The sequence below is a fragment of the Leuciscus leuciscus genome (genome assembly GCF_965113295.1).
Source record: "Leuciscus leuciscus genome assembly, chromosome: 23".
In the NCBI taxonomy this organism is placed as follows: domain Eukaryota; kingdom Metazoa; phylum Chordata; class Actinopteri; order Cypriniformes; family Leuciscidae; genus Leuciscus; species Leuciscus leuciscus.
Window position 1 is genome coordinate 3803397 of NC_138747.1, and position 22937 is coordinate 3826333.

The 22937-nt window shown below is 37.6% G+C and overlaps 1 protein-coding gene across 1 annotated transcript in view; it reads left to right on the top strand.

The window, feature by feature from the left end:
• Window positions 1-22937, top strand: part of trim62.1 (tripartite motif containing 62, tandem duplicate 1) — a 48115-nt gene that overhangs the window by 19178 nt on the left and 6000 nt on the right. The window contains exons 3-5 of the mRNA XM_082155908.1: window positions 11253-11348; window positions 18890-19146; window positions 19820-19935. Coding sequence (XP_082012034.1) covers window positions 11253-11348; window positions 18890-19146; window positions 19820-19935 — 469 coding nt within the window. The remainder of the gene's footprint in view (window positions 1-11252; window positions 11349-18889; window positions 19147-19819; window positions 19936-22937) is intronic.

Sequence of the window (22937 nt, forward strand, 5' to 3'; positions counted from 1 at the left end):
GTGCCCAATCCCATGAAGCATTGCAAATTGCAAAATAGTCAGTATCTTTACACAATCAAACAACACAATATATATAACATTTTCCACTAATAATCAATGTAATGTTGTTGTTTTTTTGGTAAAATTGTAACATTTCATGTGATTACATCATTTGCAATACTTGATGGGATGCTTAGTTCATATTCTCATTAAAGACATTAAGTCTTACACCATTTGTGTTTTTTCATATTTATATATATACAGTACATATATATAATAGCATTGCTGCTTTTTAAATAAGCAACAAGCCGAGTATCAGAGGTTTTTATTTAATCCTAAGAAGCTTTTTTTAAGATGACATGGTTATATATTGGGCTTTGCCATAATCTCCCCAGTAAAATATATTTTTAGTTTCAGTTTTCATGCAGGCTCGTGTTGCTTTAAAACAAACTCAGTTTTCACAGTTACTGGAGAGACAATTAGGGTGAAAAAAAGGCCTAATGTATTTTGGCTAAAGTACCATCAGTCTGAGCCAAAATGAATAAACCAGAGGTGTCTTCTCTTTCTAAGGTAATGCTGCTAAACAGTCTAGTGGACAGTTTACATCCCCCTCAGCCAGTGTTTTCCAACTCACTACATCTCATCCGGCGACCTCCCTTTCTCTATCCTTCAGTTCCTGCCAACAGTGAAGGAAGCCTCTCCCTGTCCCTGTGGAGTGCTGGGATACATCTGTTGAAGAGAGAGGGCATGTTTGAGCAAACCACTCTAGATGATCTAATATAGATGGTATCTAATATAGATGGCTTGAATACTGTCTGTGTAGTTTGACAGCACACCATGCAAGACGACGACGTGTGGGTTGTTCCATACCCCTATTGCTTTTGAATGAAGTGCCTAAGTGATGTGTCAGTTCTGCCTAATTTTCTGTTTTATTCCTTGTTCCCGGCACAGCAAGTTCAAACCGCTCGGAGCTCTGTGTTTTTCTCGCTCTTAAAGGCCTTCGTGGCTTCAACAAGTCCTTTTGGCGGCGTTCAGCAGAAGCAGCAGGCGATACACGCAGTGCCTGCCAAAACACAGGATTCTGCCTAATGTGGCAAATCAACAAGACTCCCCTCATAACCACCATATTCAGTGCTTTTTTTATTGATGGATAAATGCAGGTGGGGTGGCTTTTTTTTTTTTTTTTTGGTTATGGTTTATATCACGATATAGTTATTTTTTGGGCAGGAAATTCAACCTCAAAATGTTTTATATATTGCGTAGTATTTTAGTGACTTGATAATATTTCTTAAATATTTAAATTCTTAATAATTGTAATAAAATGTATACATATATATATTATTTCATAAAACATACATTTTACATTTATTCTACTTTAAAACAAATATATATTATAATATTATACACTGGGCATCTACTATTTACATTATTAATTTATTTAATTTTTAATTATAGTATCATTTTTATTTATTTTATGAAATGTATTTATAATTATTAAAAATTATATACATATTTAAATGATGAATACTTTTTAAAAAATGACATGTAATTTTATTTATTTATTATTCTTTCTAAATTGTAGGTTTTTTTACACATCGGCATCTACATATTACTTCAATTACAATACAATACAATTTTTTATAATTACATTGTATATAAAAAATATATTTTAGATATATTTCGTTTATTTATATATATATATATATATATATAGTTTTAAAAAATGTTTATTTATTTATTATTCTTTCTAAATTGTAGGTATTTTTTTTACACATATTATTACTACAATTACAATACAATAATATTTTTAATAATTACATTGTATATAATAAATATATTTTATTTATTATAGTTTTTTAAAATGTTTATTTATTTATTAAACATTGCCCATCTAAGAGTTTTCTGTCATGCAGCGGTGCAATTTTAAAATATCCGCCATCAGGCAGAAAACTACTCCGCCAGCCACTGAAAGAGTCCATCGGTGGAAGTTTGCAGGGTAGACTATAATGTTCGCAAAGCGATTTAAAAAATGTGCCAAGTCTTAAATCGAGGTCTCAGTTCTGCGAGGGCAAATCTCTGAAGAGCCACCTTTCTTGATACTGGAATGCCATTGCATATCCATTTTGTCATGGTCCAGACGGGAGGGATGGGGAGAGTTTGCACACACCGTGTTTAGAGGAGGTCGCTGCATTCATCATTCACACGACTTGTCCTATATTCTAACCTCTAGAGAGGAAACTCTGCTCGATACAACCCACTTCCCTCATTAGCATTTTTACCTTGCATCATATTTTGAAGCCGGTTTCCTCAAAACACTGTTCATTCTCAACTATAATGACAGAATTTTTTTTTTTTTTTTAAAGCTCAGGGTTTACTCAATTCTGAGTCACTTGTTTACCCGCAAGGGAAATTTATGAGGTAGATCTAAAACAGCTTTCGGTGAGGCAGCCTCCATCGAGGTGACAGTGACAGCTTGCCGATTGCTTCTGCACTGCCTGACTTCCTATACGATTACGCTTTATTCCCAATTCCACTGATTTATTCAAATTATTGTGCATTGTAAACAATTCCTGCACTGTTTTTGTGAGTCAAAGCAATAATTCAAACCACTTTTGCTGCCAGCTTTTCCTGGTGGCCACTTCTTTGATCCACATAGCTGTGACATCCATCAAACCTGCAGGCATTCATTTTCCTCAATGCACTGGACTGAATGGGAGGGCTGGATCAGCAGGATAAAGGTCAGATTTGTCAGTTGTATGCCGTCGCTTTGTTTGTTATCGGCATCTAACGTGTAGCACAAACTTTCTCAGGCTGGAAGTCATGACAGTGATAGACACCAACCGTACTGTCAACGGTTTGTGCAATTGCGGCTGAGTTTTAAACAAAGTTCGCCTTTGTGCTTGACTGTATTTGTTGGTGCTTTTGCATTGACGTTATAACACAAAAGCACTTGGGGCAAGTCTTTTCATGGCGGCAGCACCAGGTGCAACCACACAACCTGTACTTGCAATTGAAGGATTCAACACTGTTTTGAGAAACCAGTTGAATGTATGCAAATCACGCAGACACATTTATCTTTTCCAGACTTGAGTTCTCGCCCGATTTGCTGTATGAAAGCTACGATGCATCCACCATAAATGATCTGCATCTCCACTGCATTGTCATGCTGCTGCAAGCTGTGTCAGTGTGCTGTGGCAAAGATGACGTGCTTAGACTGCAGGGTACAGCCCTCCCTCCTCTCACACAGCCTGTGGTCTCTGCTGAGACCGGGAGGAATCAGTCAGAAGCATTTGTGGCACAGTTTGAGCATTTTCATATGTAGAAAAGAGGATGAAAGGCTGTGAGATCTCTTTGGATTCACTCGGCTGCCCGATTTACGCACAGACATATTGCTTTTTATTTTTTTGTTTTCATGGGTACTCGTATCCGCTGAACCATTTTATTCCCCAGGTGAGCACAGCGGGGATGATCTTTCCTGAGATCTCACCATTACCACAGTAATGAACAGCATAGAGAGCAAGTGCAGCTGAATCACCCGCTACTTGCATAATAAACACAAACTAAGTTTGCAAAATTATACGGTGTGATACTGCAGTTTTGCAAACAGCAGAATACTTTAATGAAGTATCTCAGTTATGAGTCAGAATCCTCTCGAATGCATCCGTAAGAATAATTATGGATTATGGGTCCTTTTCACAGACCGATGACACCGTTCTACATTTATTAACATTATAAATCTAGCAACTTCAAAAATTTTGAAGAAAAAAAAAAGTACATTTGTAAGACAATACTTTGTGACCTTGGCATTACATTATAAAAAAACCCCAAATTAACGAGTGTTTCTAACACAAAGGCTGAGGGAGCAACGGTAGAAATTCAGCATCTTTTTTTTGTTCTGACCACTGCAATCGAGCTCTCGATTACTATTTTTCCACGTTTGGTAAGAGATAAAAACCCTATTATGGATTTTATCTTTTGCTATTGGATCAAATGTGAACACATAAACCATATAGGCTATGTTTTCAATTCACCACTATAGAAGTTTGCTCAACTGTGACGACTTCTGCCGAGAACCCTGGAAACGTGAATAACATCCATTTATATAACAAGTTGTTCTAACTCTCTCTTCTTCATATTTTGTTTGGATAGAACATGATTTAAAGATTGTCTTAGACTTTTGAGCTCATTGGTTTGGATCTTTTCACACCTGGCGTTGTCACGCCTGGCTCGTTTTGAGAGTTTGTTCGGAACCTGGTGTGTTTTCTCCCTTGGTTCGTTTGATTAGACATATATGAACACGGCAATTGCGCTCGTATGCACACCAAAACAATCGCTCCAAGATCGCCTGAACAAGGTGATCTTGGCCCGATTGAAAACGAACTCTGGAGCAGTTCGGTTCCCTGTTTCGGAACAAAGCAAACAGTCTACAGGTCTGAAAACGTCCTTAAAGGGATACTTCACCGATTAGCATTAAGCTTTGTATCAGTAGAAACCCGGTGGTATTTTCGAATGACTGTGCTTCCCTCCCTCATGTCCCCCTGAGACGAGAGATTTCTGTATTGTGTGTCTGGAAAAAAAACTCAGATGACTCAAAAATCGTAATTTAGCTTCATCATCAGAGGCTTTTTTGTCCAGAGGCGAGAGACTCCAGCCAGTAGGAGGAGCTCATTCCGCATGTTTTCAACCCGCCCATAGGGGGATCTCACGATATAAAACGCCGTCTTTTCAGTTCCGAGTCACTAGTAGCCTAGTTGTATCATTTCTCCCGATACGGCCCTCTGTAACCGGTAGGCGTGGTTTGGGAGTGGCCTCGTAAAGCAGCGAAGCAAGTGCATTCTGGGAGTTGTTGTCTTTCATCCACATGAGCCAAAAATACATTTTCCGGCTTTTCTCAGTCTAGAAGGCACCAACTTCTAAAATTATTTCACATTTCTACTACATAAATGACCCAATTTAAATACACATTCATCTTTACAGCGGTGAAATATCCCTTTGAAGCCAATTGTAAATTTGGTGTGAAAGTCTGATTTGTTGTTGTTCTTAAAACCATTTGACTGACTCAGACGAAGGACTCTGAAACACAGGGATTGATCATGGAACTGTTTGTATTTGCATTTGTAGGTTTTGGATGCAATGAGTAAATACTCAACAGTAGCTTTCCTATAGAGACTTAATGAATTTTAATAAATTAAGAAACACTTAATCATTTACTGATAAACAATAGAATGTCTGGGACACTAATGCTGGCGAATTGAGCAGAAATCACACCACATGAATTACTCTTGGTGGTTACGTTACAGTGCAAGCCAAGGATACTCTAGCACCACATTTATTATAACCTTTATTTTACCAGGAAAGAAGCACATTGAGATTAAGAATCTCTTTTACAAGAGCGTCCTGGCCAAGACTGACAGACACAGACACATCTATTGAGTAAGAACACCCTTTTTAGTAGGAGAAGGTTTCATGTTGATGGGTGTTTTTTATTTATTAATTCAGATATCTTGAGTTGACATCAGAAACAACTTGTAGTGATGTCTAGCAAACAGACATGTTTTGTCCTTGCAAGTTATTCATGGTGATGGCCAAATGACTCACATGTGGCCACTATGCTTATGATTCATGTTTGTTATATGTGGTTGAGTTGGTTTGATTGGACCCTGTTAAAGAAGGAGTGCAGATGACACATTTGCTGTCCTCTTCAGATGTGATTTACACACGAGTCATAAAGAGGGATGACAGAACCAGCCTTGTCCACCCAGGCTGTTTATTACTTCGGATCCTGCTGCCTTGCAGAATTATGACACCAGCGCGTACAAGGTTAGGCCAAAGTGTCCTTGATTGTGTACCCTTCGGGCTGATGAGTGCTGTAGTTGGATTATTTGGCAAACTATTTCCTCATGGCATCAAGTTGCCGTGTGAGTCAGTGGTTCTGCATTTTGTGTCATCTTGAGTGATGGAGGTGTTTTTCAGGAATGAAAAGATGTTCACCATCTTATAGGGCTGTGCAATTAATTGAATTTCGATTTCGATTTCGATTTTGGCTCCCAACGATCACCAAAATAGTACAATCGAGTAAAACGATTATTTTGCCATGTTCTGTTTTGAAAGAACGCTCTAATTTTGTCTTGTGTTCTGAATGACACGCGCACATCCGCCCCTCCCGGAGCCATAAACTCTCTCAGCTTTAATGTTTAAACTGATAAGACTTAAAAAGAAGTTAAAATGATCAACTTTAGTTACGATGCAATGCTGGCCTGATTGTGCAAGTGACAATTCCGTCATGTCCCGAATCCTAAACGCGAGAGTGTAGTTTCAACGCTTGCTTTGTCCAACCCATTTTGAGAGACCGAGAGAGAGAAGACGCGGCGCCGCATTTTAAAATGATTGATTTGATTTTATAATCTGTGTGGATTAATTTAGGCTACTCATACAATCTACATGCTAAAGTGAATCAATGTTTGCGGGGGAATTTTCCGCATTATAAATGGTAGACCTGCGGGAATTATTAATATACTCATTGAAGTATTATCTGTTATATTATTTATTTTAATAGTTAAAAAAATACAATCAATGTTCAAGAATTGTTGAAAGGTGTCTTTTTAATAAATGCAACACGTTCCCAAAGTCATGTGAAATAATCGCGTTACATAATGGTGATTTCAATAGTGACCAAAATAATCGTGATTATGATTTTTTCCATAATTGAGCAGCCCTACCATCTGATGACCCTGTGCAAGTTTCTTGGTTTTCACTCGAGGTTCATCAATAATGACTTCAAACTGCTATACTTGGAATGCATTTGTTCTCAAGGTTTGAAGGGATGCGTGAAGTATCTCGAGCACGCCTGCCGCATTTCATAATTTATGCACCCTTGATTATCTCCTTCACTCTCATCAGTGCCAGCAGTTAGAACGTATCTTTAGCTCATAGGCAGGTGGTGGTTTAATGAACCTTTGAGGAAGTTTATTGAACGTACAATGGAGCTCAACTGTAGGGTTTCTGAAGCTAAAACGCAATTCAAAATCTCTTGCGAAAGCTTCTTTGTAATAACAGCTAAACTTTAGAAGATAGATGTTATATACTTCCACTAAAGTCTTTGTATTTGTTTGCTTGCCAGTTTTCCAGTCAGAGAGGTTGCTGTCGCGGTTGGAATGGAAATCAAAAGCTTTGCAAATTAGGTTTGTGGTGAGTTTTCGCTGGGTAGCGTGGACTGGCTAGATAACATTATCTGATTGAGGGGAAGAGTAGTTCATTCATTCTTTCTTAAAGGGACAGAACATCCAAAAATCATACAATGAAAGTGGATATGGACCAACAACAGCCATGGTTAGTGGTCACCATTCATTTTCATTACATGGTAAATGGCATCATGAACATCCTGTTTTTGTTCCAAGCCATTAAGGTCATGAACGACATGAGGATAAGTAAATGATTTGGAGATTTACATAGTTTTGTTCTGATTTTCAAATATGTTTGGCTTTGTCTCATATATATAATTAAAGGGATACTCATAGGCTCATTTTACAACTCCCCCAGAGTTAAACAGTTGAGTTTTACCGTTTTTGAATCCATTCAGCCGATCTCCGGGTCTGGCGGTACCACTTTTAGCATAGCTTAGCATAGATCATTGAATCGGACAGGACCATTAGCATCTCTCTCAAAAAAATTACCAAAGAGTTTCGATATTTTTCCTATTTAAAACTTGACTCTTCTGTAGTTACATCGTGTACTAAGACCGACGGAAAATGAAAAGTAAGCAAGAAACTTTGCTGCCGTACCATGGGTCCAGCAGGCGTAATGATATGACGCAGCGCCTGAAAATAGTCCCCAGCTCGGTAACTTCCAACGTGACCGGGACTAAGTTTGTCTAACCTATTAGACTTATTTTCAGGCGCTGCGTCATATCATTACGCCTGCTGGACTCATGGTACGGCAGCAAAGTTTCTTGATTATTACGCAGGAATGAGAGTATAGTTCATAGCCATATCAGCCTAGAAAATCGCAACTTTTCATTTTCCGTCGGTCTTAGTACACGATGTAACTACAGAAGAGTCTGTAGACTCTGAAGTTTTAAATAGGAAAAATATCTAAACTCTTTGGTCATTTTTTTTGAGAGAGATGCTAATGGTCCTGTCCGATTCAATGATCTATGCTAAGCTATGCTAAAAGTGGTACCGCCAGACCCGGAGATCGGCTGAATGGATTCGAAAACGGTAAAACTCAACTGTTTAACTCTGGGGGAGTTGTAAAAATACGAAAAAAAGTTGTAAAATGAGCCTATTTCCAAAAAAAGTGGAGTATCCCTTTAATTCAGAGTTGTTGGATTGGTGTCTTTCTGAAATGCATGTGAAGAAAATGAAAAAATATTATATAATTAAATGACGTCCATTTTCTTTTGAATATGCAGCTCAAATGCAAAGATGAGTCAAGCCTGAGTGAAATAAGTTTTAGCCTTGCAATCGGCCTTCAATGAACCTCTTCCCCCTGCTGTGTGGAATCCTGGGGAAATGTCATGTCAGACTTCCTCTCGCCCGCTCAGACTGATATAAACGTGGGCCGCCTCTGACCTCCAGTGCTCTGTGCTCTCCATGCAGCTAAAACCAGCACACTCAGTCCTTTGTTCAGACATTTTGAGTGTGTGCTAACTTGATTTGCTGCTAAAATGATTCAGTTGCAGGCTCTGTGCCGAAACATTAGAAACACATTTTTTTTTAAAAGAAGTTGTTAGTTCTCTGAATACACTTTTTAAAGGTAGAGGTAAATGGCACATACAAAATATATGCTCTATAATGATCCGATAACCATTTGCGGTTTACTCCTGAAGTGCACCGGCTGGTTATGTTGCTTTAACTTGATGCAATAAAGACTTCTCTCATCTATCAGGTATGCATACTGTAACCAGGCGGTTTGGATGCTGGGAAGGGCATTTAGATACTTGTAGAGCACAGACAGCATTTCCCTGAAGTAATGAGCTTTATAAAGAAAGTAATTGTATTCTCTGCTCCTCGTCCTGGATATAATTGGGAACTATTTCAATGCTCACATGTATTTGAGTCTAATAGCTGTCAGATAATACTGCCGACCATATTGTTTTTTTTTTTGTGAACTGGGTCGTTAAAATACAGTGTGAGAAATGGATTCCAACAGCATTTCATAGTCATATTGTTCATTTTCAATGAATCACCTCTATCAAAACAACATGGTGCTGGAATGTCAGATGAATATGTTTTTCAGGATAATCTTGTTTATAAAATATGTGGCCTGGACTCATTGGTGCTTATTTCCATCTGGAACAATAAGAGCATGAGTTAGTGGTGTTTCTTGAGGCTAGCATCAAGTATTGCTAACACACTTTAGCATTAGAGTCAAATCCCTAACCGTACGTATTAAACTTCACTGTGTAATGGCCCTCGTATTAAAGAGCCCCAAAATTACATTTATTATTTGAATTTCATAATAAAATTTTTTTCGACATTTTTTATTAAACATTTTTCATATTAAAAGTAACAAAGCACAAAGCTTTTTGTGATTTTATTGGATGGCTCGCTACAAATGTTTAGTGATGTTTTGTTCATGCTGAGCATTAACAGAAAACCGCACAGACTAAAAGATTTTAGATTTTAAGAAACCATGTTACCGATTAAAATCAAGAAATTAAGATTGTCAAACCAGAGCTAGTGTCCACACAGCTGACATGTTTAACTGTTGTAGCTTATCCACGTTTTGCATGAAACAGACACTAAACACAGTCAAAACGTGCCATTGGAGAAGCACTAATTAAACATCTGTTTCAGGCACTGATTGCGGCCCTCCGAAAACATTTTGGCTCGAAACCGAAGATTTTCAGTAGCCGAAATTTCGGTGCATCCCTAATTATTATTATTATTATTTTAAAGCCACATCGATATATGAATTACAATATGATATTTTTTCCCCAAATTGTGCAGCCCTATGTTATATATTAATATATGTATATTATTCAGATGAGCTCTGGTGTATTGTAAAGGGGCTGGTGCATTTTGCCTGTTCTTATTCTGCCTCCAGGCGAGCAAACATGGCCCGTCGTCCCAGTTCTGCCACGTCCACTGCAGCAGAGACCCACTTTCCCTGACACAGACCTCTCTGGAAACTCACTGTTTATTTATTAATATCTGCTCTTTTTTTTTTTTTTTTTTTTGTAACTATAAAAACCACCATTCTCTGTACCTTTCTTACAATTTGAAACTTCCAGTCTAGATCAAAACCATGCATGAAGAGATTGAATTATAGTAATATAGGTTATTTCAGTCATAAAAGTTTTTTTTAATCAGATATCAGCATTTAGGAAGCTTCATAGAAGTTGAAGATATGAAGTCAATGTTGAATCAAATTGAAATCATTCTCATTGTTAAGGTCTTAATGGAGCTCATTTCCATTCTAACACTCCGGTATACTGAAGATAGGACCCCAGTTGCAAAGAAAAGTGCACTTTCAATCTTATGTCTGAGTTGCCCAATGATTTTTATTTTGGGTGATCATCCAGTGAAGGATTGTGTGTAGTGTCAGTAGTGTTTACATTTATGCATTTGGCAGACGCTTTTATCCAAAGCGACTTACATTGCATTTAAAGTTACACATTTACATTCTCATCAGTTCTTGCTTTCCCTGGGAATCGAACCCATGACCTTGGCGTCGCAAGTGCCAACGCTCTACTGTTTGAGCTACAGGAAAGCAAAACGGATGTGTATCATTACATTGGGTCTGTGCATTCGTCTTACATTTATGCATTTGGCAGACGCTTTTATCCAAAGCGACTTCCATTGCATTTCAAAGCACACATTTACATTCTTATCAGTTCTTGCTTTCCCTGGGAAACGAACCCATGATCTTGTCGTTGCAAGCGCCAACGCTCTACTGTTTGAGCTACAGGAACGCAAAACGGATGTGTATCATTACATTGGGTCTGTGCATTCGTCTTACATTTATGCATTTGGCAGACGCTTTTATCCAAAGCGACTTCCATTGCATTTCAAGGCACACATTTACATTCTCATCAGTTCTTGCTTTCCCTGGGAATCGAACCCATGACCTTGGCGTCGCAAGTGCCAACGCTCTACTGTTTGAGATACAGGAAAGCCATCACAATAGTATCACAATTACTGCTTATCAGAGTTGTGGTATCTCTCTTAGGAAGGCTTTGGAAGTGGTTCAGAGTAATTACTTTGGGTTAGAGGTTGCCAGATTAATGGGCAATAAATGACATGATGTGTTGCGCTGTGGTTTTCTTACAGAGGGAGATGAAGGAGCAGCTGGTGACTCTACAGGACAGCGAGAAGGGTCATACAGAGGCTTTGCAGCTACTGCAGAGGCAGCTCACCGAAACCAAGGTAAACTATTTATCAGTGTATATTATTCTGAAGAGAAAAAAAACTGATTTAGTCTGCTGCTCCATAGATCAGTTTTCCCTTGGACGTCCATCAAAGGGGCAACCCAAGCCATATAACGATTAAAGTGAATGCTGTTTGCTAGGGCTGGGTAAAGAATATCAATTTTAATCGATTCTCATTTTTACAAACCGATATTGATTCCTAAATCCAAAGAATCGATTAGCTAGTCATCCTGTTTTCAGTTGATGAATGAGTGGAACACTGTAACGCGCATCCCATCCAATAAATCACAATAATCTTTGTGCTTTGTTACTATTGATATGAAACAAAGTCTGAGATTTCAAGTTACGTCCATTTTCTTATGAAATTCAAAAACATAAATACTGTTTTGGCGCTGTGGCGTGAGATCGCTCTGGGGCAGCTCAAGAGAAGAAGCAGCGATGATCTTCTCTTCCGCCTTAATAATACCAGTTACAGTGCGAAATAAACATGAATGAGCTTCTGAAAGTGTGTTAAAAGATAGAGTACAACTCCGTATCATGTCACATGGAGTCGCTCAATCAGTGTTTCAACCGTGGAAAGACGTCAGTAAAACAGCTTGTAAACAATGTCACGTAACGTCACATTTACCTCAGAAAAACCATATCCAGTGATCATAAACTCGTCAGTCAGCTAGAAAAATTAACTCTAGAGAGGAGCATTTTGCTAAATATATGCACCATATTACATATTCATTATAATTTATAATGTTCTTCAATATTTAATGCATGTTTGAATAAATCTGGCAAGTTTTTGTGACAGCCACTATTTAAATGTTTATATTTCATTTAACTTTTATTATTATAAAAATAAATAAGTGTAATTTAAGTGTTTGTACACAAATCAGTTCATTTTTACCTTCAATATTATAGTAGGCTAATGAAGCCTAGTCGGCTACAACTGACTCCCATAGTTTACAACATTAGTTAAGAGATTTGTTTTCCTTGAGAAAATTTGCCATGTATTGAACCTGATGTCCAAAATAATCAAAATCGAATCGAAATCGAATCGAATTGTGAAATTTGTCAATACCCAGCCCTACTGTTTGCTGCTGTCATTTTGAATGCTCCTCCACTCCCTTGTAATCAGATTCACGTTATGATTTGCAATAGTAATAGAACTGTTTGCTACTAAATGTTTTAAGCCGGAGGATCGATTCTAGATTGATGGACCAACAGTGATTTATATTTATATTTATCCACATATTTGGCAGATTGATTAAAATCACTGTGATTCAAATCACCACCACATTGACATTTCACCTCTGATGGGACTCTATTAAACCACATCTGGAATCAGGACGCATAAAAATAGAAATGGAGCTGACAAACCGCTCATACTGTGCCCACCATTACAGATTCATGGCAGATCTCTCACTCTGTCCGTTGCTCATCTCTCTCTCTCTCTCTCTCTCTCTCTCTCTCTCTCTCTCTCTCTCTCTCTCTATATATATTCTGTTGACATTGAATTCCCAACTAGCAAATTGGTTTATTGAACAGGTCTTTAATCTCGACACCTTGTTTTAATCAACGGAGAGAGACTCCACAGTCAATAATGCAACTTTGTCCGTCTCCCTGCGCCCACTGTTTCTTCGCCCACTTTTTTTAATTATCCGTCTGTTTGGGATTGGGGACTAATGCAGAGAAAGAGCTTTGTGACACTGTGTGGATCTCTGGTGTCGGTCTTATTGTTCGGCAGTTAATCTTTAGCCTACACACAGTGTCTGCAACACTGGTGTGTTTGTGTGTGTGTGTGGTATGAAATATATATATTTTTTGTAATGTTTTTGTTTTATTTATGGATTTTATTTTATGTTAGTTATCTGTATTTATTCATCTTTATTTTATCTGTCTGTCTGTATTTTATATATACTATATACTTTATTTTGATGTATTTATTTATCTATATTTTTTATTTATCTGTTTTTATCTATTTATTTATTTGAAAAATATTTTATTTTCTTAATCCATACATTTTATTCATTTATTTTTTTAAATGGAGTTTAGAGGTAAAATATAATTTGAATCATTTGAATCTATAAGGGAAAGCCATCTATTTGGGAAGCCATGATTTTGAGGCGGAGGAGGACAAAAAGTGCCATCATTACAGCCTGCGAATATGCTTCAGTTATTGTGTGCGAGAGAGATCTCAGGACAGGTGGGAGCATATTGTGTTCAAATATTGGCTTTAACGAGGAGCAGTGGGTCTGAAATTTTAGGATGAGCAAGCTTAGCCAACCTTTGATATGTTATGTCAACGTGTGTCCACATTCCTCTCCTATGACGACATGATGGATATGTAGCCTAATGCCTCAGAAAATCCGAACCTGCCTGTTTACATGACAGTCGCATTGGCACATATCAGGTTTATATCTGATTTATTTCCACATATGAACGAGGCCTGAAACAGATCTCGAAATATCCGAATGCATGCGTTTTTTTCCTGTTTACACGGTCATAGAACACATCTGATCTGTGTCACATATGCGGTCAAACCTCTAACCCTAAAAGTTAAACTTGAGCATGTAGCTTATGTCAGTGATACCGCTAGTTCATGTTTACCTTGTTGGTTTTGTACTTGTTGCCACCTCCCCGCTAGCATGCTCTAGATTTATCTCGACGGCAGACTTGCTGACAGACGCCTCTCATCTGAAGTGCCGATGTTGAATCCGAATGGAAGACCCCACAAATCAAAATTGGGTCACATTTCACTGACAGTGTAAACGAGGCCTTATATTGCGAAGGTACAATGGATTGCAGACCCTGTTACATGTTGAATTTTCCTTGTAGTCTCTTAAGTCGAGTTAAACTCAGACTTGTATCCCTGTGATTGCATTTTCTGGAAGCATACCATGTTTTCGTCTCATTGATTTTACAGATTGCGTATTTATCTTGAAAGCATCTTTCAGTTCTTTCCCAGGAAAATGTAGATATAACATTGACACCAGCCAGTGGGATCCTGTGTGGATTCATTTATGCAGTGATTTAAGATGCTTACGAAGAGCCAGACGCTTGACATTGACATTCAGGACCATCATTGCAAAATGCCTCCTGCATCCCAGACTTTCCTGTAGAGATAAGAGGACGGAAGGTTATTTTACATTCGCTGTCTCAAGAGAGCTGTCACAGCACAACCTTTAGAGAAGTAGATTTATGGAGTAAACCATAAATAAAGTGGGCTCATTGCTTCCAAACGATAATAAAGTGGGCCAATTCTTAACTCTTAAAAACCTGGCTAATTCAATTCTTTGTTAGACCTTTGATCTTGTAAAGTAACTTTATCAGATCACTAGAGCTAAATATAACTTATCTATTATTATTGCTCATACACTACTGTCGATGTTTTAATGTATTTGAAAAAAAGTATCTTATGCTCACCAAGGCTGCATTTATTTGATCAGAATTTTCAGTAGGAATTATCAATGTTGTTTTGAAAACATAATATTTTTGTGGAAACCAAAAGAACAACATTAATTAGACATTTTTTTGGGTAACTTTATTAATGCCTTTACTGTCACTTTTGGTCAATTTAATGCATCCTTGCTGATAGGGATGGGACGATTACCGGTTTCACTATAAACCACGATAAAATGTACTGACGGTTAGTATTATCATTTAAAATTGAATCATCATTAAAACCGTGTTTGATTATCGCGATTTTAAAGGGGTGGTTGAGTATGATTTCACTTTTCTAACTTTAGTTAGTGCGTAATGTTGCTGTTTGATCATAAACAACATCTGCAAAGTTACAATACTCAAAGTTCAAAGCAAAGGAAGATATTTGCTTTTAAAGAAAAGGACTACAAAAAACGGCTGGTTTGGACTACACGACATTCCTCCCGGGTTAGTGATATCACTAACCCTAGAAACCCCGCCCCCGGGAACACGCAGTCCATGTTGAGAAGAGGAAAAGTTGTTGTATAAGAGTACATTTGTGAGTCAGCTCTCTCCCTCTTTGTCTGACTCCGTTTTAACATTAAAGGCAGAACAGTTTCTGTCATTTTAGTGTGTCTGCGTGAGGTAATAGCAGCTGCTAACACACACGAGCTCTTGAAACCCCGCCCTCTACAGCAGCTCATTTGCATTTAAAGGGCCAGGCACAAAACGGTGCGTTTTTGCAAACCCTCAAAACGTTACAACTTTAACTTGCTATATAAAAATATCTGTGGGGTATTTTGTGCTAAAACTTCACAGACACACTCTGGGGACATCATAGATATATTTTACATCTTGTGAAAAGGGCATTTTACCACCCCTTTAATAACTCACTGTAAATCCTGTCCAGCCAGCAACAGGCTGACGCCGGCGCAGCGCGCAATGTTGTTGTTTTTTTTTATCGAGAAGGAATGGCGGAAGGCAGATTAATGTTTTGAATCTTACATGATCACAAAAATATGATCAAACTCAGTAAACAATAAATCAACTCTGATTTCATTTTCAATACAATCGAAAATGGAGACGCAAGACGGCAAGTTGTGTTTGAATGAAACGAGAGAGCGCGTCCGTTGTGATACATGGATGTGCGCGGTGTTATAATGCATTGTTATTGACGACGGTCATTTTAAGGAAGGAAATGCCACAGAATATAATCTTGCTTAAAAAAGTGCATAGAGCTGCTTGTTTTATTTGTTGTTTGTTGATTTTCAAATATAAAACTTGTTGAAATGTTTTCAGTGTGAGCATCAGTTATTTTTGAACACTTTCATCTCGTTTTTAACAAAACCGTGATAGTATTGATAATCACGATAATTTTGGTCACTATTATCGTGATATGAAATTTTCATACCGTCCCATCCCTACTTGCTGAATAGAAGTATACATTTTTTTCAGAAAAATATCTTACTGACCCTAAACTTTTGAGCGGTCAAACCTCTAACCCTAAAAGTTAAACTTGAGCATGTAGCTTATCTCAGTGATACCGCTAGTTCATGTTTACCTTGTTGTTTTTTTAACTTGTTGCCACCTCCCCGCTAGCATGCTCTAGATTTATCTCGGCGGCAGACTTGCTGACAGACGCCTCTCATCTGAAGTGCCGATGTTGAATCCGAATGGAAGACCCCAAGGAAACATGTGTCTGATTAGCAGATGTCGAAGCGAGCGGGCTGCTTGGAGGCCGATTCATGCTAGACTCATAGGAGGTGTTTACTGGCTTTAAATAGACCCAATGTGAGACAGCGCAGCCCATGGGGAGAATGGTTTCAAGAGACCAACACCACCTCAGCATCACTGAGTCCAACTCATCCATCATGCGACGCCAGGTGGGCTGACTCAGCCGATGCAAATAACACCAGAGCAAGACGTGATCTTAATAGGATTTCATCTTCCCAGTGGCAAGGAAATCACATTTCCCTTTGGAAAGACAGAAGTGGAACAAGTCCTTTATTGTATTTGTTAGTAGGAGTAATCTTGTAATCGGTGAAGTCTATTTTTCCAGTTCTTATTATAGGCGAAGAAAGAAATGGAAATATAATACGTTTCCGAGCTTGCCTTGTTTGTATGGACGGCCATCAGTGGAACGGATTCTATCCTGCCTCGATTCGACCTTGAGGTTTCAGATCTCTGATCCGTCGACTGAACCTGATGTTCTTTACGCTTTATTGAAGATGACCGGCTTCCTCAAACATCTCGTTTTATCTCTCTTTGACTTTTTTTTTTTTTTCGTCTTCACGGTCAATGACGAGGTTTGTTAGCTAGTTTCGCAATTCTCTTTTACGTTCTGCATCATCCCCTCCGCTTTTATCTCGTTGCTCGTCTGCATGTGTAATGATGTAGACTGTCCTACAATAACCCTGAAGACTGAGGAAGGAGCAACCTATTGCCATTTCCAGTGACTATTAGACCGTGTCCCTGTCGTCCCTGACCGTGTCTCTAGTGATGCATTCATATGAGGCCGTTTCCACTTGCTTCATAGTCCATTGCGTCTCACTGAGGCTCTGCAGAAATAATAATAATGATAATAATACATATAAAAAATAGTACCGGTATAATTATTATAATATGCCCTAACACCTGTGAAGAGATGACTCTCCTGCGAGGACTTCAGATAACCCAAACTCTGAATCAATATGCACCTATGCCAATTCTTCCATATATTGTAATTATCATAATTACAACTCGTAAAAAAAATACTTCAGTGAGCTCATTGTTTCTGCCTTAAAATGATTTGTATATGTACTTTGCTCAAATACATTACTGGGACATAGTCACCTCAGATAAGAAATCACTCTAATTTGTAATGTAGTCTGTCAAGCTACTTTGAAACTATATGTATTGTGAAAGTCAAATAAATGTGAATTGAATTGAATATTATATATAAAAAAATAAATGTATGTATAATTTATAAAATAATTTCAATATAATATGTAAATTTTATTTTTGTGTACATATAAAAAATTATTTAATATTAATTTAGAGACATTAAATATAAGTACGGTTATTGAAACTGCATGCTTTTTGCTGTCCTAACCAGATAAGTCTCTTACATCTCTTACGTGTTTTTGTCTTCACGAATCCACAATGAGACACTTTTTCCAGTCACTAAATTCTCTTTATCCTCGTCACGGGTAGCTCTAGTTTCAGTTCACACTTTCACAGTTTAAAAATCAAATATGTTGTTTGTCTGTGTTTTTGTCACTTCAAGCTATATTTTATTTCAGACTGTCATTATTTCAGATTGTCATGTCATGCCTGGTTAGGACACTACCTTTTTTTTTTCCCAATGTTGGTTGTCATTGGCCACCTAGACCACATTTTTAAACTTCTCAGACTGCACATACATTATCTTTACATTACACAGAGGCATAATCACAATTTTAGAATTGATGGTCAAATTTAACTTGATGTATGAAGTTTGCTTCATTTAGACACATTACTAAATAAATGATTAGTTATTTTAGCCTTTAATGCTTGCATGAAGTTCTTTTTAATAAAAACTGTCGACTCAGAATGTACTCTTACTGTAGGCAAATTAATTGTCAGCTTGTTCAAATTATGTAAATACATTTTTGAAATCATGAGATCAGAATGAAACAGTAATTTTGTGCTTGTCAAAAAACAGACACGTACACTGCCATTCAAAAGTTTGGCCAGTTAGATTTTTTAAAGTATAGAAATTAATACTTTTTATTCACCAAGGCTCCATGTATTTGATCAAAAATACAGTTAAAAACTTAACAATATATGTTGATGAATATGAATGCATGAGTGTTCTTATGAGGATTCTTAGAAGTAGAATGTTTTTGTAATTTCATGCATCCTTGCTTTATTCATATCTTAAACAATTTTGAACAGTGGTGTATATATTTTCAGATACATTTATGAGAGAAACTTTCGGCCATTATGAGGATTTTCTAACGCGTCCATTTGCCCTAGAGTCAAGACTTGTTTAAAACAAACATGCTTGATTGACATCTCAATTAGCGTATGCACAGTGGAGGGTTGTTTATTTGAGACTGTGTGTCTCACAGTCTACCAGAAGTCCTAACTTTCTTCTCTACTTTATAGTCGTCAGCGAAGAGCCTTCGTGCCACCATCGGCGATGCGTTTGAGCGACTGCACCGTTTCCTGCGCGAGCGGCAGAAGAGCACGCTGGAGGAACTGGAGGCGGATACGGCACGCACGCTCTCTGACATCGAGCAAAAGATCCAGCGCTACAGCCAGCAGCTCCGCGACGTCAAGGAAGGCATCCAGATCCTTCAGGAGCGACTCAGCGAGACCAGCCGGCACGAGTTCTTGGAAGGAATAGCCCTGACGTCAGACAGGTACTAAGGATGCGGTGTGACTCGGAGATGAGTGGATGCGCGTATGTTGAGGGTGTTTTATATGGTAGTTTGAGATTCTCTGGTCTAAACCGTTTTGTCTTTTTTCTTGTAACTGCTGGTCAGGGAGCAAGTGATTCGTGGAGGGTATTGCTGGTGGAAGCTACCAAGGCAAGTCAGGTTATTTGACTTATGTATGTGACCATTGCCCTTTGCTGTATGTCACAGAAACCCAGTCAGGAAAAGAGACTAGTCTGCAGAACAAGGGTAAAGATAGTTAAGGGGTAGAGAGAGATCATCGATGCTTAAACAGCATAAATATGTACGTTTTATCCATTTAGAAATGCGGTTCTCTCAGAATGGCTGTGTAGCAGTTGTTCTAGGTAATGACGAGAGGGGAATGAGTTAGCCATATGGGAAAGGAATAGCATGATTAATGTTTAGGTTGAGCTAATGAAAGTGAGCTGCAGTGTTGCCCAGATTGACCTCATTCCCAAAGGCGAATTTGAGCTGTTTGTCTTTGCGGGGGCAGAAAAGCTATGTAGAAAACAGTACGATTCGAAAATGAGTGTTTGGAAAGAGGATCTAGCCATTGAGGAAGAATCGGTTGCTTGGGTTTTGGTGGGTTGCCAGTGTTGAATCTGAATAATGCAGTTGTTGTCCTGTGTCTCCACAGAATAAAGGGAAAGATCCATGAAACGAACCTCACCTACGAAGACTTTCCGACATCCAAATACATGGGGCCCCTACAATATACAATCTGGAAGTCCCTTTTTCTGGATATATCGCCAGGTAATGTTCCATAACTAAAGTTTTAAATTGTGGTATTGCACATACTATGTGTCATTATTGATCAAATGACTGCAAATAAAGGAAATTAATTTTTTTTCACTGTTCTGAATGCTTATGCCTGGAGTTTAACCACATTCAATAATCTGCACAAAAATACTAGATCAAGGTTTCCCGAACAGGGTTTATGAAGGATATTTGATGGCTTTATGAGATACCCTTGTGAATCCTGCTTGGGAAACCTTGATCTATTATTAGGGCTGGGCAAAAAAATCTATTTTTCCATGAATCGTTTTTTTAAATGTGATCGATTCTCAAAGGCCACGAATAAATGTTTTTCCATATTTATCTATTACCCAAAAGCCACTATTAGTTTTCCTACACTGTTCATAGGCTTTCAGTCTCCATGTTACAGCTAATGCTGTGAGATTTTATGTTTGTTTTATCTTAAACATAAAATAACCTGATCCTGTTTGATAAAGGCATGCGACTGTTCTGACTTGTCCAATTTTCAGCATCAATTTTTCATCTTGCATCAAAATCCTGTCTTTTTAGTGCATGCATTTGAAATATAGAGTTCTTATAGGGTTCTTTTTGAATGTACCCAAGTGTACCTAAAATAAAATATACAGGTTTGTGGCTCTTAATTTCTTTTTATTAATTAACCACTTGTAAACTTATGTTCACTGTTCTTGTTTTAATAAATATAGGATTTGTATTAAATCTATATTCATTGAGTAGAATCGAGAATCGAAATTGAATCGGAACATCTGAATCGATACCCAGCCCTATTAGTTTGTTTGTGTTTAACAAATACTTCCCAGCATCTCAAGCTGAATGCTAACATTAGCACTTTTTTGCCAAGGCAAAAATTACACCATTACTCTTACACATATTTGAGGTTCAGCCAAGCACACACTACAGGACTGAAGTGTCGCCCTTTCTATTGAGTGCACACACTAATTTCAATCTTATTTGCTGTCATGTTGGAGCTCATTTTACATCACTAATTGTAGACTATGTGGGTCAAAATTATGGTCGCTTGGTTTCCTACAAGAAACTTTAAAATTAGCACAGGGCAATTAGCTTCTGTCTTGTATGCACTTGGCCTGGCAAATTTAAACAAACCCAGCACTGTTTGTGCTACAGACATTAATGATACCTTAAAAGGTTAGTTCACCCAAAAATGAAAATTCTGTCAGTAATTAATTACTCTCATGTTGTTCCAACCCCGTGAGACTTTCGTTCATCTTCTGAACACAAATTGAGATATTTTTGATGAAATCTGAGAGCTGTCTCACTCCTCCATAGGCTTCTCTGTTATTGAAACTTGCCGGCCCAGAAAGTTAGTAAAGACAATGTTTAAAATAGTCCAAGTGACTACAGTGGCTCAACCATATGTTTATCAAGCGACGAGAATGCTTTTTGTGTGCATAAACACAAAAATAACAACTTTATTCAACTATACATTAACTTCTGTGTGGGCCTGAGTGAGTTCACGTAGTGTAACAGCGCAGCGCTTCTGGGTTGTACGTCAGAACATAGACTCACTATTATTATACTATCACGTTCTGACGTACAACCCAGAAGCGCTGCGCTGTTACACTACGTGAACTCACTCAGAGGCCCACAACCTTCTGGGAACTTTCTGGGCCGGCAAATGTCAATAACACAGAAGCCTATGGAGGAGTGAGACAGCTCTCCGATTTAATCAAAAATATCTTAATTTGTGTTCAGAAGAGGAGTGAAAGTCTTACGGGGTTGGAACAACATGAGGGAGAGTAATTACTGACAGAATTTTCATTTTTTTGGTGAACTATCCCTTTAAATTGTGCAGCTTATCTAGGAGAGGTATATTATTACTTTTCTAAGAGATCAGACCAGTGTTATATTATTATTATTTATATACTATTTATTATAGTTTTTTTTAATGTATTTTGAATTAGCTTTTGTATTTTCAGCTTTAATTGAATGTTTTTTGTAATTTTGCTGTTTTTTTGTAGTCTTTATTTATTTTAATATTACTGTTTTTAAGTTTAATAAATTTTTTCATTTCATTTTATATTATTATTTATTTTCATTTCCAGTTAGTAATTTAAGTGATTCAAATATTAGCAAAGGCAATATTTCTAATTTTCAATTATTTTTTTTTATTTATTTTTTTTATTTAACATTAATATTTTATTTCAGCTTCATTTCAGTTAACTTTTTAAAAATTATTTTTGGGGTTTTATTTTTTTAGCTCGATGGCGCATAGACAGACAGTTTGATAAAAATCCCATAGACTTGCATTGCTGGAAGCTAGCCTGAATCTAGAGACCAGAATATCATTGAAACTTTTGACCGGGGACTAAAGTAACCACCTAGAAACACCTTAGCAATCGAGTAGCAACAACCTAGCATCATGGCAGTGAGTTTTAAGCACTATTCTCATTTTGTTTAGAAAGAAATTGCATTCAATTATTATTCTCATTAAATAGCCTGTTGTTATGTGTGCATCTGTAGTACATTAATATAGTAATCATGTCCAATGATCTAATACTTATTGTGTATTTGTTAGTGCATCCAATTAGAGACGATCTAATGAACACAAACACAACCTGCATGTTTACAGCCCTGTGAATGAGATAATATACATCTGATTGAGATCTGTACGAGTGGCCCATTTTAATAGCTGCGACGAGAAGCTCTGAAGGCCTCCTTCATCTGTATTCCCTCTCAGTACCCACCTGACACAGAGCATTATTTAAAATAACACAGCAGGGAATATCTCGCTCTCTCAATCAATTGTCCAGCGTCTTTTACACCGACAGAAATAGGCAAGGGGCGACGCTCAGCCTGTCACATGAAACGAACCCAGTTCAAATCCTTCCTTCCTACACTGCTGCACTCGCCGCCTTTTATTCTGTACTGGAGTGGCGTTTTTAAAATGTATTTCTATTATCCTTATTTGTTTTTCCTCCCAACTTGAACAGCAATATTGTCTCTTTCTGAATCCAAAGCCT